Source organism: Anastrepha obliqua, chromosome 1 (assembly GCF_027943255.1).
Source record: "Anastrepha obliqua isolate idAnaObli1 chromosome 1, idAnaObli1_1.0, whole genome shotgun sequence".
Classification (NCBI taxonomy): Eukaryota; Metazoa; Arthropoda; class Insecta; order Diptera; family Tephritidae; genus Anastrepha; species Anastrepha obliqua.
The window spans coordinates 62,526,925-62,549,624 of record NC_072892.1 but is presented as its reverse complement, the minus strand read 5'-3'; the positions used below and the strand labels follow the sequence as shown (position 1 = coordinate 62,549,624).

Sequence of the window (22,700 nt, the reverse complement as noted above, 5' to 3'; positions counted from 1 at the left end):
CAAATGTATGCATTTTTTTGTGGTTAAAATTAAACAATTAACACCAATAAGTTCCAAATTGGGTGCAAATACACATAAGTGCATGGAAGAAAAGCAGATCAAATGTTTATTGCTACTAATTGCTGGTTTTACAATTAATGAATATCGGCTTGCGATTACTGATAAATCTTCAATTTTTATTTTCTGCTGTTGACTTATAGTAGTTAATATAATATATTTACGTAAACTTAAAACGGAATTGAAGAAAACTGTTCTTATGAAAAATATTAAAAAAAATAAGTAAATTAATATTATTGTTGTTCTTACGTTTTTAATTATTTTTTATTACGAAACACAATGGAAAGCAATTAAAAAGAGTCTAAAAAATGCTACATATTGCACTATAACATACTTCTTCGTTTTTAATTAAATACTTTTATAAAATTTCAATTTCTAGACCTAGTGCCTAAAATCCAAACTAGCCAACTAAAACACTCAATAATATTAAATTTCTTTACAAATAAGAATCTACAACGCAAATACAAATTTCAAAAATTAAGAATATTTTTAGTTACGAAAAAACATAATAATAAAATAAAATTAAGCTACATATGAATATGAATCAAATTACTTTTTTTCTTTTGTTTTTACAAAACCATTTTTCATAAAATTTTTTTATAACTTTTATAAATTTTTTTTTGATAAAATTGTTTTATTTTAGTTGTTTATAAATTTTTTTTAAATTTTTTTATTCCGAAGAAGTATTTCTAGCAAATTTTTTTTTTCTGCAAATACGTACTTAGAATCCAAAATAATATACTTTAACAATTTTTTATAAAAAAAGTTTATTTCTCTACAACTCAAATTTTGCAATCAAAATAATTTTTTAGGAAAGAAATTTTTAAAAATCTTAATGCGAAAAAATATGTATTTATAAAAAATTTAATTTAGTTTTAATTACAAAAAAAAAATCATAACGGAAATAATTTTGTCTATAAATATGAACTTAAATCTACTAAAACGATTTTTAACGAAAAACTTTATAAAAAAATTTAATTTAATTCTTATTACAAAAAAAATATTTATAACAGCACTAATTTTTTCTATACATATGTACTTATAATTCAAAGTGATCTACTGAAAACATTTTTTTAAGAAATTTTTTTTACTTAAAAATTTGTAAAAAAAAATGTATTCTCTGCAACTGAAATTGGATACTTTTTGAAAAACTTGAAAAAAGTTAAGAAAAAAATTTTATGCGAAAAAAATTTGTGTGAAACAATTAAATTTCTCTACAAAAAAGAACCTTTAACTCAAATTATTCAATTAAAAATTTGTTTCATTATTATAAAGTATTATAAAAAATCAATTTCTCTACCAATATGTACCCGCAACTCAAATTATCTAGTTAAAACAATCAATTTTTTACGAAAAAAAATTAAAAAAAATTTTATGCGCAAAAAATGTTTCTAAAAAAATTTCATTTCTCTACAAAAACGAACCTACAACTCAAATTATCCAATTAGAATAGTTTTTTACGAAAAGCAACTAAAAACACTTCTTACACGAACCAAAACTTGTTTTAACAAAACATTTAATTTCTTGCCTACAACTTTAACCACACAATTGAAGAAACTTTGTTTTTAATTACAGAAAAACATGTTTTCATTACTAACAAAATTTCAAAAAATTGTTAAAAAAGTCAATTTCTCTTCAAATAAGTACTTATAACCCAAGTGATCACTTGGCACAATCAATTTGTACAAAGTATGATTCAAATAAATAAAAAAAACATTGTTACATGCATATGCACACACACATTCATATATACAAAAGTTCACATCAAACTATTTAAAATAAATTATTCTTGTAAATGTCGTCTGCTTGTAAGTGCAGCTGCACTTCTGATTTACAGATTTGGCAAATTCCCTTCTTTTTTGCTTATGTAAATTACAATTATCAGATATTCTTCCTATTAGCATCTGCCGAAATGCCTCTGGCTAGACAAGAGAATATGTCAGAGTATACAAAACTAATTACATAGGAAAGATCTAATCAAAATGTTCATATATTCCACAAAATGTTGAAAAGTCCAACAGCAAATTTGTATAATTCAGCCGTGCCTTACGGTTGCAGCGTGGGATTAAGAAATTATTATAGAGCCAAGGGCATGTGAACAGATTCTTGCAGATGTGACATATTTTCAAATGCGTATTTAATAAAGATTTTCTGATACGAATTTAGCGAAAACTATTTGTAGATATAAAAAAGGAGATGTTCACCGCAGCTGCATATATTTGGGTGCAAAGGTGGTCAAATCATTTTGGATGGCATTTCCATACATAAAACTCTTTTCTGTCGTCAAAAAATGCATTTCAATTATTTTATTTTATTTTTTTTTGTGTTTTTTCAAAAGTTAAAAGTCGCACCATGTTAAAAAGCTAATTATATTCTGACAGCATAACAGGAAAATGCATAAGGGTTAATTCAGTTAGGTAGACGGCAAGTTTGTACACAAAGTCCACTGATACTCATGGTGTTGCCAAAAAAATATTTCCACCCACCTATGCTTTCGATGGAAAGTGAAGTGTTTCCGATTAAAAATACTAAGTATCATTATGGAAAATATATCATCTATTTACAGACACTCCTTCCTGCTCAGTAAGCGAATAATCTGTAGTTGCCAAGGCCAATTGAAGCAACACAAAATGCCAGTTGAAGATGATCAGCGCTTAGTATGGCCTATTGAAACGACTTGAGAACGACTTTGCGGACGCCGATTGAAACGACTTGGAAAAGTTCAAAAACATATTCTGAAAGATGCATATTTGAAAAAAAACATAATTTTTAGAAATGCTTACGGTATGAGCTGTGGATATTTTGAATATCGTTCATAACCATATGAAGAAATAAGAAAATAGTTACCGGTAACTCTCACATCATTTCAGAATAACAGCACATTTGGTGTTATCAAGTTTTTGAAAAAATTATGAACTTTTTTCAACCGAAATGTAATGTTACTGTAACCAAAAAATGGATAAAAAAAAAATCAGGGAACGCTGAGACGGCACAAGCGACCTTAATCACTCCAAAAAGTTTTTGAACTCCAATACCAACACAGCGAAATCTGCTCTAACCCTAGATAAAAAGAGCCTCAGATTACTCTGTGGAGCACTTACAAGTCACTTTGCCTGTTATAAACACTTTAACACAATAGGGTCATCTAATACAAGATTATGCAGGTACTGATGTGATGAAGAGGAGTCTAACAAGAGAACACTTAATCACCAACTGTGAGGCATTGGGCCACAGGAGACGCAGAATCCTGGGTTCGAACCTACTAGTGGAAGAAGACCTCTTAAGAAGCTCGGTATACTAAATAATTATAATTAAGTAAGTAGGGGCACACAATAGATCAATCTGATCACAGTGCATAAGGGCCTTAGCCTAACCCGTACAGCCATTACCATTACAAATGTTACTGTAAGGAAACTTGTGTTTTTGAAACTGAGGTTCATAAGTCGAATATTTATAAAAAATCGAAGTAGGAATCTATAATATTGTATATGTGTACACATTTTTTTTCTATATTTTATTTTAATAATATTTTTTTATCGTATTTTGTCACTGCAAATTATTAATAAACTGCATTCATAACTATTAATGTAAATAATTCTTTTACGAAACTATATTTGATTCTCCTACAAAAACCATATAAATCCAAGTTTAAAAATTTGAGTAAATTAAAAAAAAAAATTCAAGAAATTTTCATCAAAATTCCATACTTTTTAATCAGCGTTTCAAGACAAATTTCAGGTTCGCAGTTTTATAGCCCCTTGAAATTTTATATAAGAGAGGGAAAGTAAAAGTATGAAAGAAACAAAGTGGCTGAAAAATTGCTGGCGATCTGGTGGTTTTTTCACCTGTTGGCGAATCAATGCTCGGAGGAGCTTTTTCATGGCAGAAATACAATCGGAGGTTTGACATTGCCTGTCGAGGGGCGACCGCTATTAAAACATCTTCTTCTTAATTTTGGTGTTTCACCGACATTCGAACCTACGTTCTCTCTGTGAATTCCGAACGGTAGTCACGCACCAACCCATTCGGCCACGGCGGCCGCATACTTGAAATTTTTTTTAAAATTCTGATAAAAAATTTTGAAATTTTTTAAAAATTTTCGATTTTTTTTTTTTCAAAAAAATTGTCAAAATGCAGTGCATTTTTTTTTATTAGAACAAAACTCAACGGGTGATAAAAAAGTTTGTAGTTTTTTGAAAATTTTTCCAATTTTTTTTTCTTAAATTTCCACAAAGTTTGAAACTTGAACTTATGAGGAAAATAAACAGGGGAGGTTGAATTAGTTTTAAAGGTTTTTTCTCGAAGATTTGGGGCTTTATTGTGAAAAAACGGTACAAAATATTTTATTCGAAGTATTGGCCATCGCTAGCTACAACTTTCGCCCATCTTTCGGGCAATTTCCGGATGCCGTTTCTCCAAAATTCTGGCCGCTGCTTGGCTATCCATGACTCAACCCATATTTTGGTAGCCTCGTACGAGGAGAACCGCTGGTCCGCCAAATCGAGACTCATATGCCGGAACAAGTGATAATCGGAGGGAGCTATGTCTGGACTATACGGCGGGTGGGGTAACACTTCCCAGCCAAGCGTTCCAAGGTATTTTTTGACAGGTTGAGCAACATGCGGCCGAGCGTTGTCATGTTGCAAAATAACCTTGTCGTGCCTTTTTACCGTTTCCGCCCGTTTTTCTTTCAATGCCCGGCTTAAACGCATCAATTGCAGTCGGTAACGATCCCCCGTGATTGTTTCGCCCGGTTGGAACAGCTCAAAATATACTACGCCGACCTGATCCCACCAAATGCAGAGCATGATTTTCTTGCCGTGAATATTCTGCTTGGCCGTCGACGTTGATGCGTGGCCGGGCAAACCCCATGATTTTTTGCGTTTCGGGTTATCGTAGTGGATCCATTTTTCGTCGCCAGTCACCACCCGATGCAAAAAACCCTTCCGATTTTGTCGCTCGATCAGCAATTCGCACGTAAAAAATCGCCGTTCGACATCGCGAAGCTTCAACTCGTACGGGACCCAATGTCCTTGCTTTTGGATCATTCCCATCGCTTTTAGACGCTTGCAAACGGTTGATTTATCAACGCCCAATGATTCAGCAAGCTCTTCTTGGGTTTGGCACGAGTCCTCGTTTACCAATTCCCCCAATTCCGCGTCCTCGAACTTTTTGGGCTGGCCAAGACGCTCCTTATCTTCGGTGTGAAAATCACCACTTTTGAATCGTCGAAACCAGAACTCACATGTTGAAATCGACGGAGTATGGTCTGGGGAGGCCTCCTGCAGCAATTCACGGGCTTGGGCTGTATTTTTTTTTTCAAATTGAAGCAGAAAAGCAAAGCTTCCCGCAAATTGCGTTTCGACGGCGCGAAAGTTGACATACTCGGAGCACGAAAACACTGCGTTGTTTATACTTCAGCGAAATGACAGATACTGATAAACAAAGCCTAGGGATGAGGCTTTGTCATGAATATATATTCAGTATTGCCAACGCGATAAAGTGATAAATAGCGCCATCTGTGTGTCACCTTTAAAACTAATTCAATCTCCCAATATTTTTATAAAGAAAAATCATTAAAATTATACATAAAACAAGTAAGTTGCCAAAACTTATCTATAAGTCACTGTGCTGTAGTTCTTTCAGCGCAGTGACTTGTACACGTCTCATTATTTGCCAAGAGGTCTTGAGCGCTATGCTTACACGTTTACTTATGCATTCATATACTATTGTTCAAATTCATATACTGAGATATTGTTCATACAATTTATTATGCGAAATATCTGAATTGAAAAGTTAAAACACTTGTGTTCCGTCTTGCTAGGTTTTTATTGATTTATCTTGAAATAAAAAACCTGCGTCAATCATAGACTATATAGCGACATATGTTTAAACAGACAGAAAAGGTACGAAATGGAGTAAATTTTTATGCACATAGAAAATAAAGTACAAATGACATGAAATCAATAGGAGATCAGCCGACTTAAAGGTTGAAAATATATTCACTTACGGGTAGGGGGTAAAAATAAGTTGTGAATTAATCAAAAATACTGCTTACTTACATAAGATGCAATGTACCTATATAGCAGTAGGGGATCAAGAAATCAATAATTTTCTTTGAGTTTGGAAAGAGTAAATACACTTTGACTATCCTGAAAGCTAAAATATTTACTAAATTGATATATTTCTGATTTGGAGGCGGCAAATTATATATTTATTAGTATTTTTTTTTTTTTTTGTTTTGTATTAACTGAGTACCATATACAAAAATATTATTTATTTATTTATTTACGGGCGGCTGCCGTAGCAGAATGGGTTGGTGCGTCATTCGGAATCAATTACGTATCCCGGGGAAACACCAAAATTAAGAAGTTTTTTCTAATAGCGACACCCATCGTCAGAGAATGGCAAACCTCCGACTGCATTTCTGCCATGAAAAATCTCTTCATAAAAAAAAAATATCTGCCATTCGGAGCCAGCTTGAAACTCTGGGTCCCTCCATTTGCGGAACAACATCAAGACGCACACTACAAATAGAAGGAGGTGCTCGGCTAAATATGCAAAAAGGGTGGACGCGCCAATTATATGTATACATACATTAGGGGTGTCCTTATTTTGGGAAAGTTACTAGATCATCGTTCACCGGGTCTAATTTTTTTCCTTTTGGTATAAAAAAAATAACTGCAAAGTTTGAAGCCGATCGGGCTTCATTTGATGGACCCGGAAATCGCTTATATCTGAAAGATCCACTAATAGGTGTAAAAAAGACGATTTTTTCACTTTTTTACTTTATTCTGTATTTTTTTGCTCATGGTTGTTGCTTTTTTTTATTAAATTACATTGAATAAATATTATTACATTTCATTTCAAATATATTTTACAAAAAAACCACCTAACAGGAACATTTTTCATTTAAATTTACAGCATGTCAAATGAAAATATAGTCGATTTCGTATCGTTTTTTGTTGGGGTTTTTTTAAATATATGTAATTATATTTTTTTTTCAATCCTACATTTTTTCAAATATATACGTATTTTTCCCTTTTCCACTAAATCGTCCTGCATGTCAGGCAACCCTGCGCAAGGGTCGTGTGCGACTCGGCGCCACGCCGGTAGGTGGCCGCGCGAGTCTTCTCTCCCATAAATGATATTATGCGCAGCGGCTTCAAAGCGACTTTGATATTTTGACAAAAAGTTTATCCCTGTGTCGTATAAGTGCTGCATCACACATGAAGTGCTTTCTGCGAAGTTTATTTGGAACATATGGCAAAAAAATATCACCATGTCGGATAAACCATCGACCTCAAGTCATTCAAGTAGAAGATCTGTGAAAAATTTGAATAACATTGATTTGATCGGCAACACTGCGCATCAGATCACGGGCGCCAAACTTCCGTGCATCAAACAAGTGTTACAAGTGATGTTCCATAATATGCGATTTGTTGGACTTACTGCAAAAGACAGTGCAAAATTGACCATAAGTGCAGCTGTAATATTTTGGCAACAAGCTCGCATTCCAATTATTAATGATGATAAGTGTGTGAAAAAGCTGATGAAAGTTTACGACCAATGGAAAAACATACAAAGAACTGTCCCAGATAAAAGGTCAAATGCACAAAAGCAAGTTGCCGAACAATTTACTCAAAATCTTGATGATTTGTTTGATATTGCCATCGGTGATGCGTTGGAAAAAATTCGAATTGAAGAGGACAGAGAATTTTTAAAATTGCAAAGACAAAAAGGTCGTCCAGGCTGCATGGTTGGTGTCGATATGAAGTTATATGGGAGAGAAAAACGTACGCAAGAACGACAAGAAAAAGAAGAAGCGCGTAAAAGAAAACACGAGGAAGAGATGGCTAGACCTTCAGGTAATTTATTGCAATATGTCATAATTTCAAAAATCATATTTGATTGTGAATTTTTTCAGATGTCGTGAATTGTGATGATGAAGATGCTGAAATGCCATTTTGTGAAACGATTGATGAAGAAAATGAACCGATTGACGATGACTGGGAACCAGAGAAAGTAGCTGGTAACGCAACATCCGCCAAAAAAAGAGGCCGAAAAGAATTCATCACAGCAAGATTGGCTGCTGCACTTGATAATGCTAAAGTTTCGGATGGTATGGCCGTGCATATCCTCATTGCAGCTGCTGAAGCATTTGGAATACGGGCTGAAGAGTTAGCTATCAACCGTTCAACTATTCATCGCGCTCGCCTGGAACATCGATTGGAAGATACAAAAGATGTGATGGCTCGGTTTCCCGACAACGTAATTAAAACTTCAGCTTATATTTAATTTTTATTGGGTTTTCAATTTTTCATTTTAAAATAAATTTTTTAGATAAATACCGTTGGATCATTAGTTGTTCATTGGGATGGCAAACTACTACAAGATTTGATTGGTAGACTCAAAGTTGAGCGCATAGCAGTTCTTGTGAGCTACAATGGGACATCCAAGTTCCTCGGAGCACCGAAAATTGAATCGTCAAGTGGAGAACACATTGCTGCTGCGGTTCACGAGACATTAGTTAAATGGAACATTGCGGAGTACGTGCAAGGCAAATGTTTTGACACAACTTCAAGTAATACCGGCACAGAAAAAGGAGCTAGTGTACTCTTGGAAAAGAAACTAAATCGTCAGTTGTTAGATTTATCGTGTCGACATCATGTTTACGAGATTCTTCTGTCGAGCGTTTTTGAGGTCAAATTATCACCTAGCTCGGCACCAGAAGTTCTAATTTTTGAAAGATTTGCCAAGTCTTGGACAAGTTACGATTTGGATTCGTTTTGCAGTGGTCTCAACGAAAAAATGGTTCTTTTGCAAATTGATCAAGTTGAACAAGAGAACATCAAAAAATTTTGTTTTGATCAGTTGACAAAGAATCAAATTCGAGACGATTATAAAGAGTTTCTCGAATTGGTTCTTACATTTCTTGGAGCAGGACCGTTCAACTTCCGTACACCAGGACCAACGAGTAACGCTCGATGGATGGCAAAAGCTATTTATTGCTTGAAGATTTTCTTATTTCGACAACAATTTCAGCTTACAAAAAGAGAAGCGAATGGTTTGCGCGATATTTGCATTTTTCTCATCAAACTTTATATCAAGCCATGGTTCAGATGTACGAATGCTATAGCTGCTCCTCTCCAAGATTTGAACTTCGTTAAGGCTGCTGTTCAATACGATCAAACTGATTCTGCAATCTCAAAGGCAGTTACAAAAAAATTGACTCATCATTTATGGTATTTGTCGGAAGAATTGGTAGCCCTAGCCTTCTTCGATTCAGATGTGTCTCACGAAGAGAAACGCCAAATGGTTGAAAAATTACAATCCAAAGAGCCAGTTGTGAAATTAAAAAACGGTCAAACATATACTAATTTATCAACATTTGAAAATTACACTTTGAAAGATTTCGTTTCAGAAAATACGAAGAAATTTTTCAACCGCTTTGGTTTGTCAACAACGTTTTTAGAGTTTGACCCATCGACTTGGGAAACGGCATTTGATTACGAAGAAGGTTGGACTTTTTGTCAAAATTTGTTTGTTGTTAATGATACAGCTGAAAGAGGCATCAAATTTATAAAAGATTTTAACAGAATTTTGACGAACGACGAAGAAGAACTCCAATTAGTGTTGCAGTTTGTGCAATCATATCGCGAAAAATTCCGTTCCTATAAGAAATCTGACTTGACACTCTGAACTTTAGTGAGTTTATTTAACACACTTACTAGAAAATGTAAAAAAAGCAACAACCATGAGCAAAAAAATACAGAATAAAGTAAAAAAGTGAAAAAATCGTCTTTTTTAGAACTATTAGTGGATCTTTCAGATATAAGCGATTTCCGGGTCCATCAAATGAAGCCCGATCGGCTTCAAACTTTGCAGTTATTTTTTTTACACCAAAAGGAAAAAAATTAGACCCGGTGAACGATGATCTAGTAACTTTCCCAAAATAAGGACACCCCTAACATACATTTACTTAAAGATAAACATTAACTGATTGCTTAAATCTCTTTAGAACAAAAATATTATATTACCATTGGAATAACATAGATACGATTCTGGGTCCCAAAAGAAGAGATCACGTCATAGAGAAAAGTCGGGAGCGAAAATCGGCAAAAAGTGCTTTCAAACTAAAAATAAAAAGGAGTTCGTTTTTGTAGACATGTGTGATTATTCGGTTGATTTCAAAGTTGGCATTGCTAGTGTTCTTGGTACGGTTATCCAGTAAATTGTGAGATGTGTATTCAAATTGATGTAGACTTTTAGGGGTACTTTATAGTTAGAATAATTGCACCTTTTTTGTATATAAATCCTCTACGTTTCCAATTACAGAAGTAGAACGAAAATGAGTTGCCTCAAAGATGGCCCCCATAAATTTTACGCAGCCGATGGTCATGCTCAGAACCATTCTGCAAGGCTATTTCTAGATGTATATTAATTCTTTTTATATTCTGTATATTCACAAGGATACTACATTTAGGCAGCTTCTTTTAGCGCTTATTAAAAGAAATACAGACATTTTTCAACGACTAAGTAGCAATTTGGCCGGGCATAAGCCAGTAGACTCTACTCCTCATTACTTAGTTGCCCCAGGATTTTCTCGTGATTACTTAAACCATCAAAATTTTTCAAAAATATTTAATTTTTTACGTAAATCGTCAAACTAATAATTAAATTTTCTCCTGTGTTAAAAGCTTTTTATATCCTTGCTCCTCATATTTTATTTAGTCGGCTTCACTTAAAATCACTTAATAATCTTTGCTTAGTCCAACTCGGTCCAAATCGTTTAAGCGGTTATCGCGCCAATCAAGAAGAAGAGGAAATAGTAATTGATGACAGTGACTAGTGGCCGCTGACTGCAGGAATTAATATACGAGTACTTATGCCATACAATAACATTTATGTTCATCATACGCCGTGGCTTTTACCTTAATTTGTCTTTACTGTAAATTAAATCATATTTTCGACATAAACACAACCACTAACACTGATCGAGAAAAATTAACTTTTTAATGAGCCACATGTACTTTGCACTTTTTTTTTGACTCTCCAAAGTGGAAAACAGATTCCTGTTTGAAATCTGAAACTTTTGAATTACGACTTGAAAATATGTTTTTTAAAACTAAAAATTATGATTTTCTAGAATATTTCACTTGGGGTTGATCTCTTGCAAGCCTCCAATAAAAATCTCCGAACATACCATGGATCACCAAATCCATTTTCAATCAATACGCAGATGATAATGGCATGATAAGTCTGAAAAAAACCAGAGCCAAAGAGAGAATCACAAAGAATCTTCGTATATTGCTTTCCTAGAATCCAGAATTAATACCATCTACAATGACAGCTGAGAAGTCAATCGAAAAATACCTCTTCGCCAATTGCTTCTGTCTTTTACGAATTCCCATCAGTTATTCATTCCAAATGTAAACTGGTCCCTCTGCACCTGGTGCATTTATTGCGTTCGGATAGGACAGTGCTTGGATCGGACAGAGAGAGACAGACAACAAATAATTAATAATAATAAAATAATTTAAAAACATAGAAGCCATAGAACACAAAGGACTAAAAACCATGATCTACAAAGACCTCATCTTAGCCGACATTTTATATGACGCAAAAACTTTGGCGATGCCTCACAAAGAGAAAAATGTTTTGGAAGCACTCGATAGAACTGTTCTATGCAAAGTTCTATGAGGCTGTTTGCTTGGACAACGGATAACTATAAAATATGTACTAATAAAGAGCTCTATAGTGGCTTAGACATAGAACCATAAAAATAATAACGATCCAAGCTCGGACTCCACCCTGGAACTCTAGGAATTTATGATGATGAAGTTCTGACTTGAACCGCAACGAATGTCTTGAGTGTCCACATGCAGATGCATCTGTTTACATTTGGTACGAGTAAGTGATGGAAACTCGCAGTTTTTTTGGTCCCAGGACACACCGAAATATGGATATAGAGCCAAAGAAGAACAAGATGTGTGGGATGTGTGTGATTTTTTTAAGCCCAATCTACAGCTCACAGCTAAAAAACAGGTCATAATCATGTCTGTTTAACCAAAATGGCACACATATCTACTTCGCGAAATAAGTTTTCAGTATTTTCAAAATTAGTTCAGGTGTCAAACGACTCATTGCTTTTTTCGCGAAAGTGTGGGGCTGACTAATAGTAAAAAAGAGTGAAAGAACTATCAGGGTAAAAAAATCATACGGCTCCAAAAAATACGTGCATTTGGATCGCCCTGTCCTTACTTTATTCACTTATAAATTGACTAGCTCTGATTTAACTAAAAAGTTCAAGGTCTTGTAAAATCATATCTTGGAACCGTAAAATATCATTAAAAAACAAATACTGAAACAACTGAAAGAACGAAAGTAAAGAAAAACATATTATTCACGTATGAAGAGGCAACAGTATCTTCCAAAGTAAACTAAGTATTCTAATCTCACCAAATACGTTTTTAAAAATTGTGACCTCGCTGTATTTGAACTACTTTAACTTGCAAAAGCAAACATCTGACTAGCACATAAACTCTGTAGTACCTAATTTTAGAATATCTTAAATTAAAACTTATTTTACAAAGCTGATGTAAATAAATAGTAAGTGGAATGGTATAATAAAAATATTTACTCTTGGTCTCTAACCCGGCTACCTTCAAATTACGTGATACTTCTATTTAAATATTTTTGGTGTAATACAAAGTGTGAATGCTCTGAAGGGCATACAAAATGTACTGCCGAGAAAGGGGTAACGTAACTGTCGAGGCCATGGTACGAGTAATAATTTACATTTTTTAGAATGAATTCCTAAAACACAAATATTATGATTTTTTTCCTTATCTGGATATGCATGCGGATGTAAGTGTTATTTAGAAGGTATATACTAGGGATGCCAAACACGAAATCCCATTGTTCCTTGGGTCCCAGAAATCCCGATATGAACTTGTAAAGGGTGATCAGATTGGAGGTACTTTTTCCAACAGGGTTTTGTTGTTAGATCACGCGCAACTACCGCCAAACTAATTAATAATTTGTTTCAGTACTCATTGGCATTTCATCATGGAAAGACTAACGCCTCAACAACGTTTACAAGTCGTGCAATCACCATACAGACCATGAAACTATGGTTTTACTGCGTCGTCGTTTTGGTGAGCAATTTCTCTCTTGTCTCAGGTCAGTGGATTGGCCACCAAGATTGTGTGATATTACACCTTTGGGCTTTAATTTATGGAGTATGTAAAGCTCAAATGATTTCTGGATAAACCAGCTTCGATTGGGGCATTGGCAGCCAATATTATTAAAAATAATTCACAAGATACGAACCGAAGTCCTCCAGGGTTTTTATGCCCCGCACTTCCTTATAAATAAGTTCCAATTGAATGTAAGAAAGAATGCAAACTTCCTTAAAGTGAAAAACTTATAATTTATCCGACGCGCTGATAAAAGAAGTTGAAATATTTCACAATGGTTGCGACACTGGTCATTGTCTTCAAATGACTATCTAGCATTTTACAGTTCAGCCTACAAATATTGAGGCCGAAGGAGGTTTTTACCCAGCAGGTTTTACATGTAACAGGTCCAGGTCAAGATTATTGAATTTCTGCTCTTAAAGGAAGGGGGGTTCCGAACCGAGCCCCGAAATATCGGGTTTTCTTCGAAAATGAGAAGAGTCGCATATTTTTCAATTTTGACCTGGGTCAATAGGTTACGAACTAAAGAAATTCCCACAACTACGTATTTTTTGCTGTCATAATTATATTCTGTTTTATGCTTCCAACTGAAGGAATGTTATTTTGAAAATTTTGCAATCTTGTAGGTGCTCCCAAATTTAATTGAAGCTGTTTTTGTTTCCGCTGCTGATAAAAACTAAGCGGATTTTTCGACTTTGGACGTTAATTTAGCATATTTCTATTACAGCTAACGACTTGAGCTTCCAGATAGCTTCCTAAAATTTAATTTTCTATAGGCTTATGTATATAACCTTTGATCGATCCTTGAACAAGACGAAAGAAGGGTGCCAAACCGAAAAAAGGTGCCCAAGGAAAGGTTAAACTACGTACAATTCTTTCCGCGAGGAGATCACAAATTGCCTCAGAGTTCGCCTAATATTTATCCACTGCTTGAATCAAATTATTTTCTACTATTTTCTGATAATAAAAAAACCAGTATCTTTTATTAAATAATTCCGGTTTCATAAGTTCGCACCGCTCAAGTACAAAATTGTTAGGTACTTTTATAAATTTATGCTATTCCTTTTTTATTTCATTTGATTAAGGAAAATACTTTTAAGCAGCACACTAATAAAAATTAAATTTAAGTCAGCATCATTCTAAGTTCCGCAAATTTCAGAAATCATCCGCTGGCTATTCCAGGGAGTAAAACCGAAATATATAAAATAGTGGTAAAAGTGAAGCAAGGTAGCATTTTGCGTATTTAAAAAAAAATTAACATTTTAAACGAATCTGCTTTAGTTCAGTTGGGATGGCGATGTTTGCCAAAATTCACAGCCTATGTCGTGTCTCCCTTTAGCTGATGAAAATAGAAAGCTAAAAAGCGACCATAAAAATATAAAACAAATGACACTAGGAAACAAAATGTAAAAACAAAAATCAATCGCTTTTGTAGTTGGATCTGTAACACACGAAAATCTTTAAAAACAATTTTATAAGTAAACTCTTTTTCCTAGATATGTTTTTTTGGTTTTCTAACGAAGCAGTCCCATATATTTTTATATTTGAACTAATTATGATGACTCATGACGAGGGCTAATAATCTTTTATAAGGTATTTGGCCGAGCTTATCCTTTAAATCATCTTAATGTGGTCCTACATTTGGAGGGAGCTATAGTCTTATGCCGATTTCGAATGATGGATTAAAGATTTTCTATGGTTTTTATGATAAGCTTTTTCTTAGCTGAAATAAGCTTGTAAAATTGCATTTGTCTGCCGAACGGAAGCCGCTGCTGAAACATTGTTTTTCATAACATAATATTTCATGTCGTCAATGGGTCCTGAACTCGGAAGTAATGCATAGTAGTTACGCATGAACCCGCTCAGCTTTGGCGGTATTCAAATAGCCATTAAGAAATATCTTAAAAATTAGAGAAAAACGTAAATATATTTTTATTGATTTTCGTGGCTGTTCGGACTGCATTTTATGTATTTATTTATTTATTTTTCTTGCATTTTGTTGCCTAGTGTTATTTGCAAATACATCAACCCAGCTGTACAGATCAAAAAAAGCCAAAATTGGCAGACGAAATTCATAAAATAAATAGTAAAAAAAAATATAGCAACACAAGCTAATTCAAATCCAAACACTCAATAACAACAACAAACATCGATCAGCAGTTGATTGTTTCACAAAGGGGTGTGAATCGCTATGCCGAGGGCTAATTTTGTGAAATTGCAATGATTTTGCATTTTTAAAGGCATAAAAAAATAATTAGTTGAACTTTCAAATGAACATACAAATAAGTATTGCCTTTTCCTTTAGATGAACTTTTTTTTATCATACAAATTGTGAGGTATTAAGGAACAATCTGCTTTTTATCTTCCAAGTAGATTCTTTGTAATAACTTTTAAATGAAAAAAGAAATTTTGCAATAATAATTTTATTGTTTGTATGGCTTTTCTATGGAATATAATACAACCAAGTCGTTGCTTCTAGCCGTGACGCAAAGTGAGTTCCTTTAGGCTTTCTTCCCTCTCTTCTTCAATATTCACTTCTTGGGCCCTACTTTAAAGAGAGCTACTCGGAAACCACGGAAACTCCGACTCACTGTAATAGGGCCGCTTCACGCCACAGTGTACAGAAAGCAAAGGTGGGGCCAACATCAAATCGTTACTTGAATTCAGATGTTAAGGTGGGGTGACTGATAACCTTCATCAGATATCTCTTTTAATTTCCAGCTTATTTTAATATTCCATATTTTTTCGATAATAGTTATCATTATCAAGAGCGCACAGTTGCTGGCGTGTGTCGACGATATTAATATCATGTGACCCTACAAACTGTGTGTGATAAGATAGGTAGAAGAAGAAACGAGGCTTACATATATTTGAATGTGCACGAGGACTAAACGAAGTATCTCAAGTATTTGCCTTGAAATAAACAGGCAATGCAATCGTGTCTTGGCGCCCACTTGACTTAAGATAATTTTAATTCTGCAGTAGTAGAGGCTTCGCTTATTTAGAAATCACCAATCAAACCCTTAATAGTATCAACCTTGAAATTCATCGGCGAATATTTTTCCCCGCAAATGCAACTTTGGTTTAAGTAGGCAATTAAAGAGTAAATCGCTCTGGCCACGAAGTCATAAGTGCCTTCTATAGTGCAGGAGCTTAGGCGATGAACAAAATCTTTTGTGACTGATTTATGAAACTTTGAGTATTGATAAGGGAGAGTATGGTAAACGATGTCACGATGAGCTAGGTGCGATTTACAGCTTAATAAAAATAATGCACACTTAAAAGTGTCCAATGCCGTACCTGTTCAGACAGAGGTAGAAGGGGAATGGTTTCAAAATATCAATTATACAAGTTCTTATCTTCATTTGGAAAAGCTAGTACGAGAGAAAAGAGTTGTCGAGTTTTTTTATTAATGCGAGTAAAATCGCTTAAGCGCCAATCAAGAAGAAGAGTAAGATTTTTTTCTAATATCTCTATATTATAAATATTTATATAATATTAAAACACTGAAATAATCGAAGTTGAATGGCATGGTACTAATACTAGTATCACCCCGGAGCTAAAGATCGACCATAAAGTTAATGGATTTCTTTTTTCCCAAACTAATATAACTATTTTCTTCGCACAAAATCACTTGATTTTTTCTTGCATACGATGTTGAGCATTTTTCTCGCATATAAAAGACTTTCATATCAAATAAATGTGCTTTGTATGGTAAGAAAATTCTCTACATCGTGTGCAAAACAACAATTATCAAATATTGATTGTTAAAACCTGATCTTTTGACGACTTCAAACTTGCAACTTCTTGCACTGAAATTTAATAGGCTATAGAACTGCATAGCCAAAAATTTCCTAAAAATTGTGAGTAAAAAGTTGAAATTTTTGATGACGATTTTTTGCAAATTCGTAAGGTTAGGTTAACCCACGCATAGACCTTTTTTTTTATCCCTAGCGATACCAGATGGGGGTTTGAATGAAGATTGAAAATAGCATCAAGTAGGATGCAACGTTTTTAGTAAACCTAAGGATCTATTTTTGAGATACCCTCCAGACCCTTAAGCTCTGGGGCTCCCAAGCATTTCAAGCACGTTTTTTTTCAATCAATTTTAGCGAGTTTTGTACAAAGTTTGGAATTTTGATTCATAAGGTTTTTATTACAAAAGGCACTAGATTTTTATGAAAAATTAACGAAAAAAATTTAGTCTAAAAAATATTGCGAATATTGTAAAAAGATAAAGTGACTTAGTTATGAAAGATATTCGAGTCTAAAGATATTTAGTGCCAATTTACTGGCCTAATTTTTAAATAAGTACAAACATGTTTCATAACGGCTACTAAACATCTGAATTGATTATATACATGGTGGCGCAAAATTAATCATCCAATTTTATTTGATAATGAAAAAAATAAGAAAAAATAGAATAACAGCATCAATAACTGTACAAAATAAATGTACCTATATATACAAGGTGACAGAAAATGAAGCAAACAGAATTGGTTGATTAATTTTGCGCCACTTTGTAACATACATTTTTTTTCTGTACAGTTATAAATGCTTTTATTTTCAACAAATAGTATTATGAATGAAGTTTTGAAAAAAAAAACATTTTTTTTATTATTTTTTTTCGTATCAAACAAAGTTGGATGATTAATTTTGCGCCACCTTGTACATATTTTTTTGTTTTTTAACGGTTATTTATGCCTTTAGTCTCAATATATAGTACTAATATATTTCCGAATTGGATGAGTAATTTTGCGCCACCTTGTACACATACTTTTTTGTTAAAGCTTTAATTTTCAACAAATAGTATTATTTATGGTGTTTTGAAAATTATTTTTTTTTTATTTATATCATTTTTTTTCATTATTATATTTTTAATATCAAACAAAATTGGCTGATTAATTTTACGCCACCTTGTACATAAATTCTTTTTTACAGTTATTTATGCCTTAAATGGTACTAATATATTTACGATTTTTAAGAAAAAAAAAACTGTATTATTTTTTTCCATTATTATTGAAAGTATTGGCGCAGCTTTTTTATATAATTTTTTTTACAGTTATTGATTCCTATAGTCTGAATAAATAGTATAATATTAACACATTTGCGATTTTTTGGAAAATCAATTTTTTTTTTTTCATTATAATTTTGCTTTTCAATAGTAATTTTTTTTTTTTTTTCATTATTAAAAGTATTAGATATGTATTTACAAACTAATAAAAATGAAGAAGTTCCCATCTATAATTTTGTTTTTTTTTCATATGCAAGTTTGAAGTACTCTATTGTATAGTTTTAAAGGATTTCAAAAAACCACAAAAATAAAAGTTAATATTCATTTCTTCATAAATTATGTTATTAGCTTAGTTTAGAGTTGTTTTCAGGTTTGTACTGCAACCTACGAAATTATGTTTTGCTGCGCGGGTAATTAAAAAAAAAAATAAACAGGTCAGAAAATCAGCTTTTCCAAAAGAGTTTCAAAACACTCTTTTGTGAGCACCTGTTTTCGGTGCTTTCATCAAAAAAATCCATATTAACTTTAGATTTTTAGTGACTCTGTTGTGAAAGCGAAAGCTCATTACACAATTTTGGCAAAAGTAGTCAGAGCAAATCTGCATAGAGATCTTATATCCGCTTATATGTAAATACAAATAGTTCGCCGTTTGTTTGTTATTGTTCAAAGTCAGTCCCTACTAACATCATAGACCCCATCACATGTCAATTTATTTCTAATCAAAATCCTATCACTTCACAATTACGAACCATGCGAGCTGATAATAAGTGGCCTGCTGAAGTTGGTTTTTATCTCAACAGTAGGTTTAATATCTGTTGATCTTATTATTCTTTGTTTAAGTTGTACGAAGTTATGTAATCGATACTCGCACACACACACACATAGGGACATAGAAAGGGCGCCTTGTCACGTGCTATAAATTTAGCGAGAACTGTACGAAACCAAATACACTAAGCGGCTAACTATAAAGAAGGCCTAAGTATAGGGCCCAGTGATAAGATTCACTTCAGTGGAAATATACCAATAAAAACCTGATAAAGGCACATATAAATTAATGAAGTCATTTGATAATTAAAAACAAACTCATATTGATAAACATATCTCCAATTAGTAATTGTTCGTCATCATCTACTAAGTGTAAGTATAGCAAACATGAGTAATAAATATTATGACTGAACTTACAATATATTTAGTCCAGTTTAAAGTATTTCACTTCCTACCGCATTGTCGTCATCAATACAAGAAGATAACAAAGGAACAAAGGTGTTGGATTCAAAACCTATTCCGAATATGAAACATTAGAAAGATATCTACTAATAGCCAAATTGTGACCTAGAATTTTTGCCTAGAAAAATCTTGTCAAAAGAAGGCATTATAAATTATGCTCCATATTAAACTCTTACAGATAACAAAAAACTAGGTCCATAACAAAACATGATGCAAAATTTGGGCCATAACCCGTAAAGGGAATATGTATCAAAATATTGTCGCTGTATTATTAACAATAACAGAATTTATTAAGTCCTATTGTGACGAATTTTTATTTGCCCAGAAATTAGCGGGTATGATGAATAATTTATTTATTTTTACTGGCACTGCAGTTTAAGTAGACAGTTATACAAATAAAGTATGAGTGATCAGACAAACTGACTAGTGTTGCTATTTTTAAAATAACTAGACTGTATTTTACCCTGATTATTGTAGCAAAAAAAATTAATATGTATGTATTTATCAATGAATGTTCATGTTAAGTTGATTAATTTTAATTAAAAGTGGAGGCTGATTTGTGTCTACACAGGACTGTGGCAGCTTACGCAGATTTAACTGGAGGCACAACTCTAGAAATATCAAATCATTTCCGATGTTCTGAAAAGGTAAACCAACATAAAAATTATCAGAAATAGTGTAACGCAAAAATGAGACAACGATCGAGAGCGGAAAGAACTACTCCTAGAGAAGATGAGTTGATATGCACAGTCCTATTGGCCATTTAAAAGCTCCAGCGCTTAATGAAATTCCATCAACATAAGTTACATAGGTTTCATAGGAGATTAAATAAAACTAATTTTGGTAGATGCATTTATGTATTAAAATAATGATTTTAAAAAGTCCAAAAATCTTTCAGAAATGACAACAACAAAATTCCCCAAAAATTAAAATATACAAAAAAATGTTCGTCAAAAATGCTTAACACAAAAACCAGTTTTTTTTTAAGTAATATATATTTTATTCTAACAATTTAAAAACATAATTCAAAAAAATATCAAAAACCAAATGTGAGGGATGAAAAAATTACAAAAGAAATGTTCGGCTACAAAAAACATTTGTCACATACAATTTTTACCGAAAAAATTAATTTTTAAAATTTTCCAAACAAAATTTTTTTTAAATATATTCCGTCTTAAAGAATTTTTTTTTTTTAAGTTCAAAAAAGTATGAGCGGGGTGTCCTTCAGAAATGACAACAAAAATAGTCCCCAAAAAATTAAAATTACAAAAACTTTTCGCCAAAAATACTTAAAACAAAAATTTTAACACAAAAAACAGTTTTTTTTAAGTATATTTTATTCTATCATTTCTATCTAAAAACATAATTCAAAAAAATACTAAAATAATGTGAGAGGATGTCTTTGAAAAATTGCAAAAAAATGTTTACCGAAAAATTTATTTATCAGAACTTTCCAAGCACATTAAATATAATATATTTCGTCCTAAAAACACTATTTTAAAAAATTGAAATAAATATGAGGGGGGTGTCCTTTAGAAATGACAAACAAAAAGTCCCCAAATATTAAATATTACAAAAACATGTTCCCCAATTGTTTGTGTGAAAAATTCAATATTTTTCAGATACAGTTTCTTTTGAAAAGTATATTTTATTCTAAAAATTAAAAAAAAAAATAATAATTTAAAAAAAAATACCAAAACACTTTGTCACAAACAATTTTTACCAAACAATAAAATTTTTCAAAATTTTCCAAAACAAAATATTTTTTAAATATATATCGTCCAAAAAAATATATCGTACAAAAAATTAAAATTTTTACTGTGTGAAAAGTAGCCGAAAATATTTATTTAAAAAAACTCCGTATCTTAATTATGAGAATTAAATAAATCTCAAAAATTTTTTTTTTCAAAAAGTTTTCAGTTTACATCTTATCATACTCAAGTCTACAAATAAACCAAATTTCTGCTCAAATATGAACGAGACGTTATCAATAAAACGGTCCGCGGATGAAATATATGACAAATAAATTTTTTGTGTTTTGGTAGGACTGTTATAAGCTTACATGGCAAATTTCAGCGTGATATGTCACATAATTTGCTTTCTGTGCTACTGTAAACAAGTCAAGCTCGAGTGTGTTCTTCGAATTCTCTTTTATGACTTCAATTGTCTCACAATGTCTTCCACGGAGCGGCAACTTGAGCTTGGGAAACAGGAAAAAGTCACATGGAGCCATATCAGGCGAATACGGTGCTTGCGGAACGATATTAACATTATTTTTGTTCAAATAATCGCGAACAAGACGTGATGTGTGAGCTGGTGCATTTTCGTGAAGCAAGAACCATGACTTGTTGTCCCACAATTCCTTCCTTTTAAGACGAATGTTCTCGCGCAAACGCTTTAAAACGTCTAAATAATATTCAGTGTTAACCGATCGGCCTTGCGGAGGGAACTCCGAGTGCACCACACCTTCGTAATCGAAAAAAACAGGCAGCATAACCTTAATTTTTGAGCGACTTTGGCGTGGTTTTTTGGGTTGATGTACGGCCCTCTTTGAACTATTTGTACCACTGGAAAACACGTGAACGCGATAGAGCAGAGTCCCTATAGGTTGTCTGCAATATTTTTTAAGGCGTCTGAAGCCGAAATTTTGTTGGAATAACAAAATTTCAAACAAATTCTTTGAATTTCCATCGTTAAATTCGAGGAACACACTCGAGCTTGACTTGTTTACAGTGGCACAGAAAACAAACTATGTGACATATCACGCTGAAATTTGCCACGTAAGCTTATAACAGTCCTACCAAAAAACAAAAAAATTATTTTTGCCATATGTCATCCGCGGACCGTTTTATTGATAACGTCTCGTTCATATTTGAGTAGAAGGTATATGCATCAATTATGACAATTTCCGAAATGCTTGGATCACTTGACGTGTAATCGCTCGTATGAAATTTTCGATAAGCGTATCTGTCAAAGCTGCTGTCAGGTAAACACATGCTTTTGACATTTTTATTCATTTTACTCAAGAGCAGCGCTTACGAATCTTAAAATTATCGATTTTCTTCAAGTGATGGAGCTCTAATAATAATCTAATCTATATCCCCCCATACGAATATTTTTTGCGGCCTGCAGTAGCTCGCTCTGTGTTTATGTTTTATTTATTTTTATTTTTACTAGGCTGAGAAAGAAATCGTGGAAAT

At 32.9% G+C, this 22,700-nt stretch overlaps 2 protein-coding genes across 2 annotated transcripts in view; one reads left to right on the top strand and one right to left on the bottom strand.

Moving 5' to 3' along the window:
- The window catches only part of LOC129239984 (G protein-activated inward rectifier potassium channel 3), a 104,861-nt gene that overhangs the window by 69,550 nt on the left and 12,611 nt on the right, over positions 1-22,700 (bottom strand). The gene's annotated exons all lie outside the window — the stretch shown is intronic.
- On the top strand, positions 7,340-8,359 carry LOC129240020 (uncharacterized). Its single transcript, XM_054875522.1, has 2 exons — positions 7,340-7,925; positions 7,985-8,359. The coding sequence occupies exons 1-2, from the start codon at positions 7,340-7,342 to the stop codon at positions 8,353-8,355; spliced, it is 957 nt and encodes a 318-aa protein (XP_054731497.1). The 3' UTR covers positions 8,356-8,359.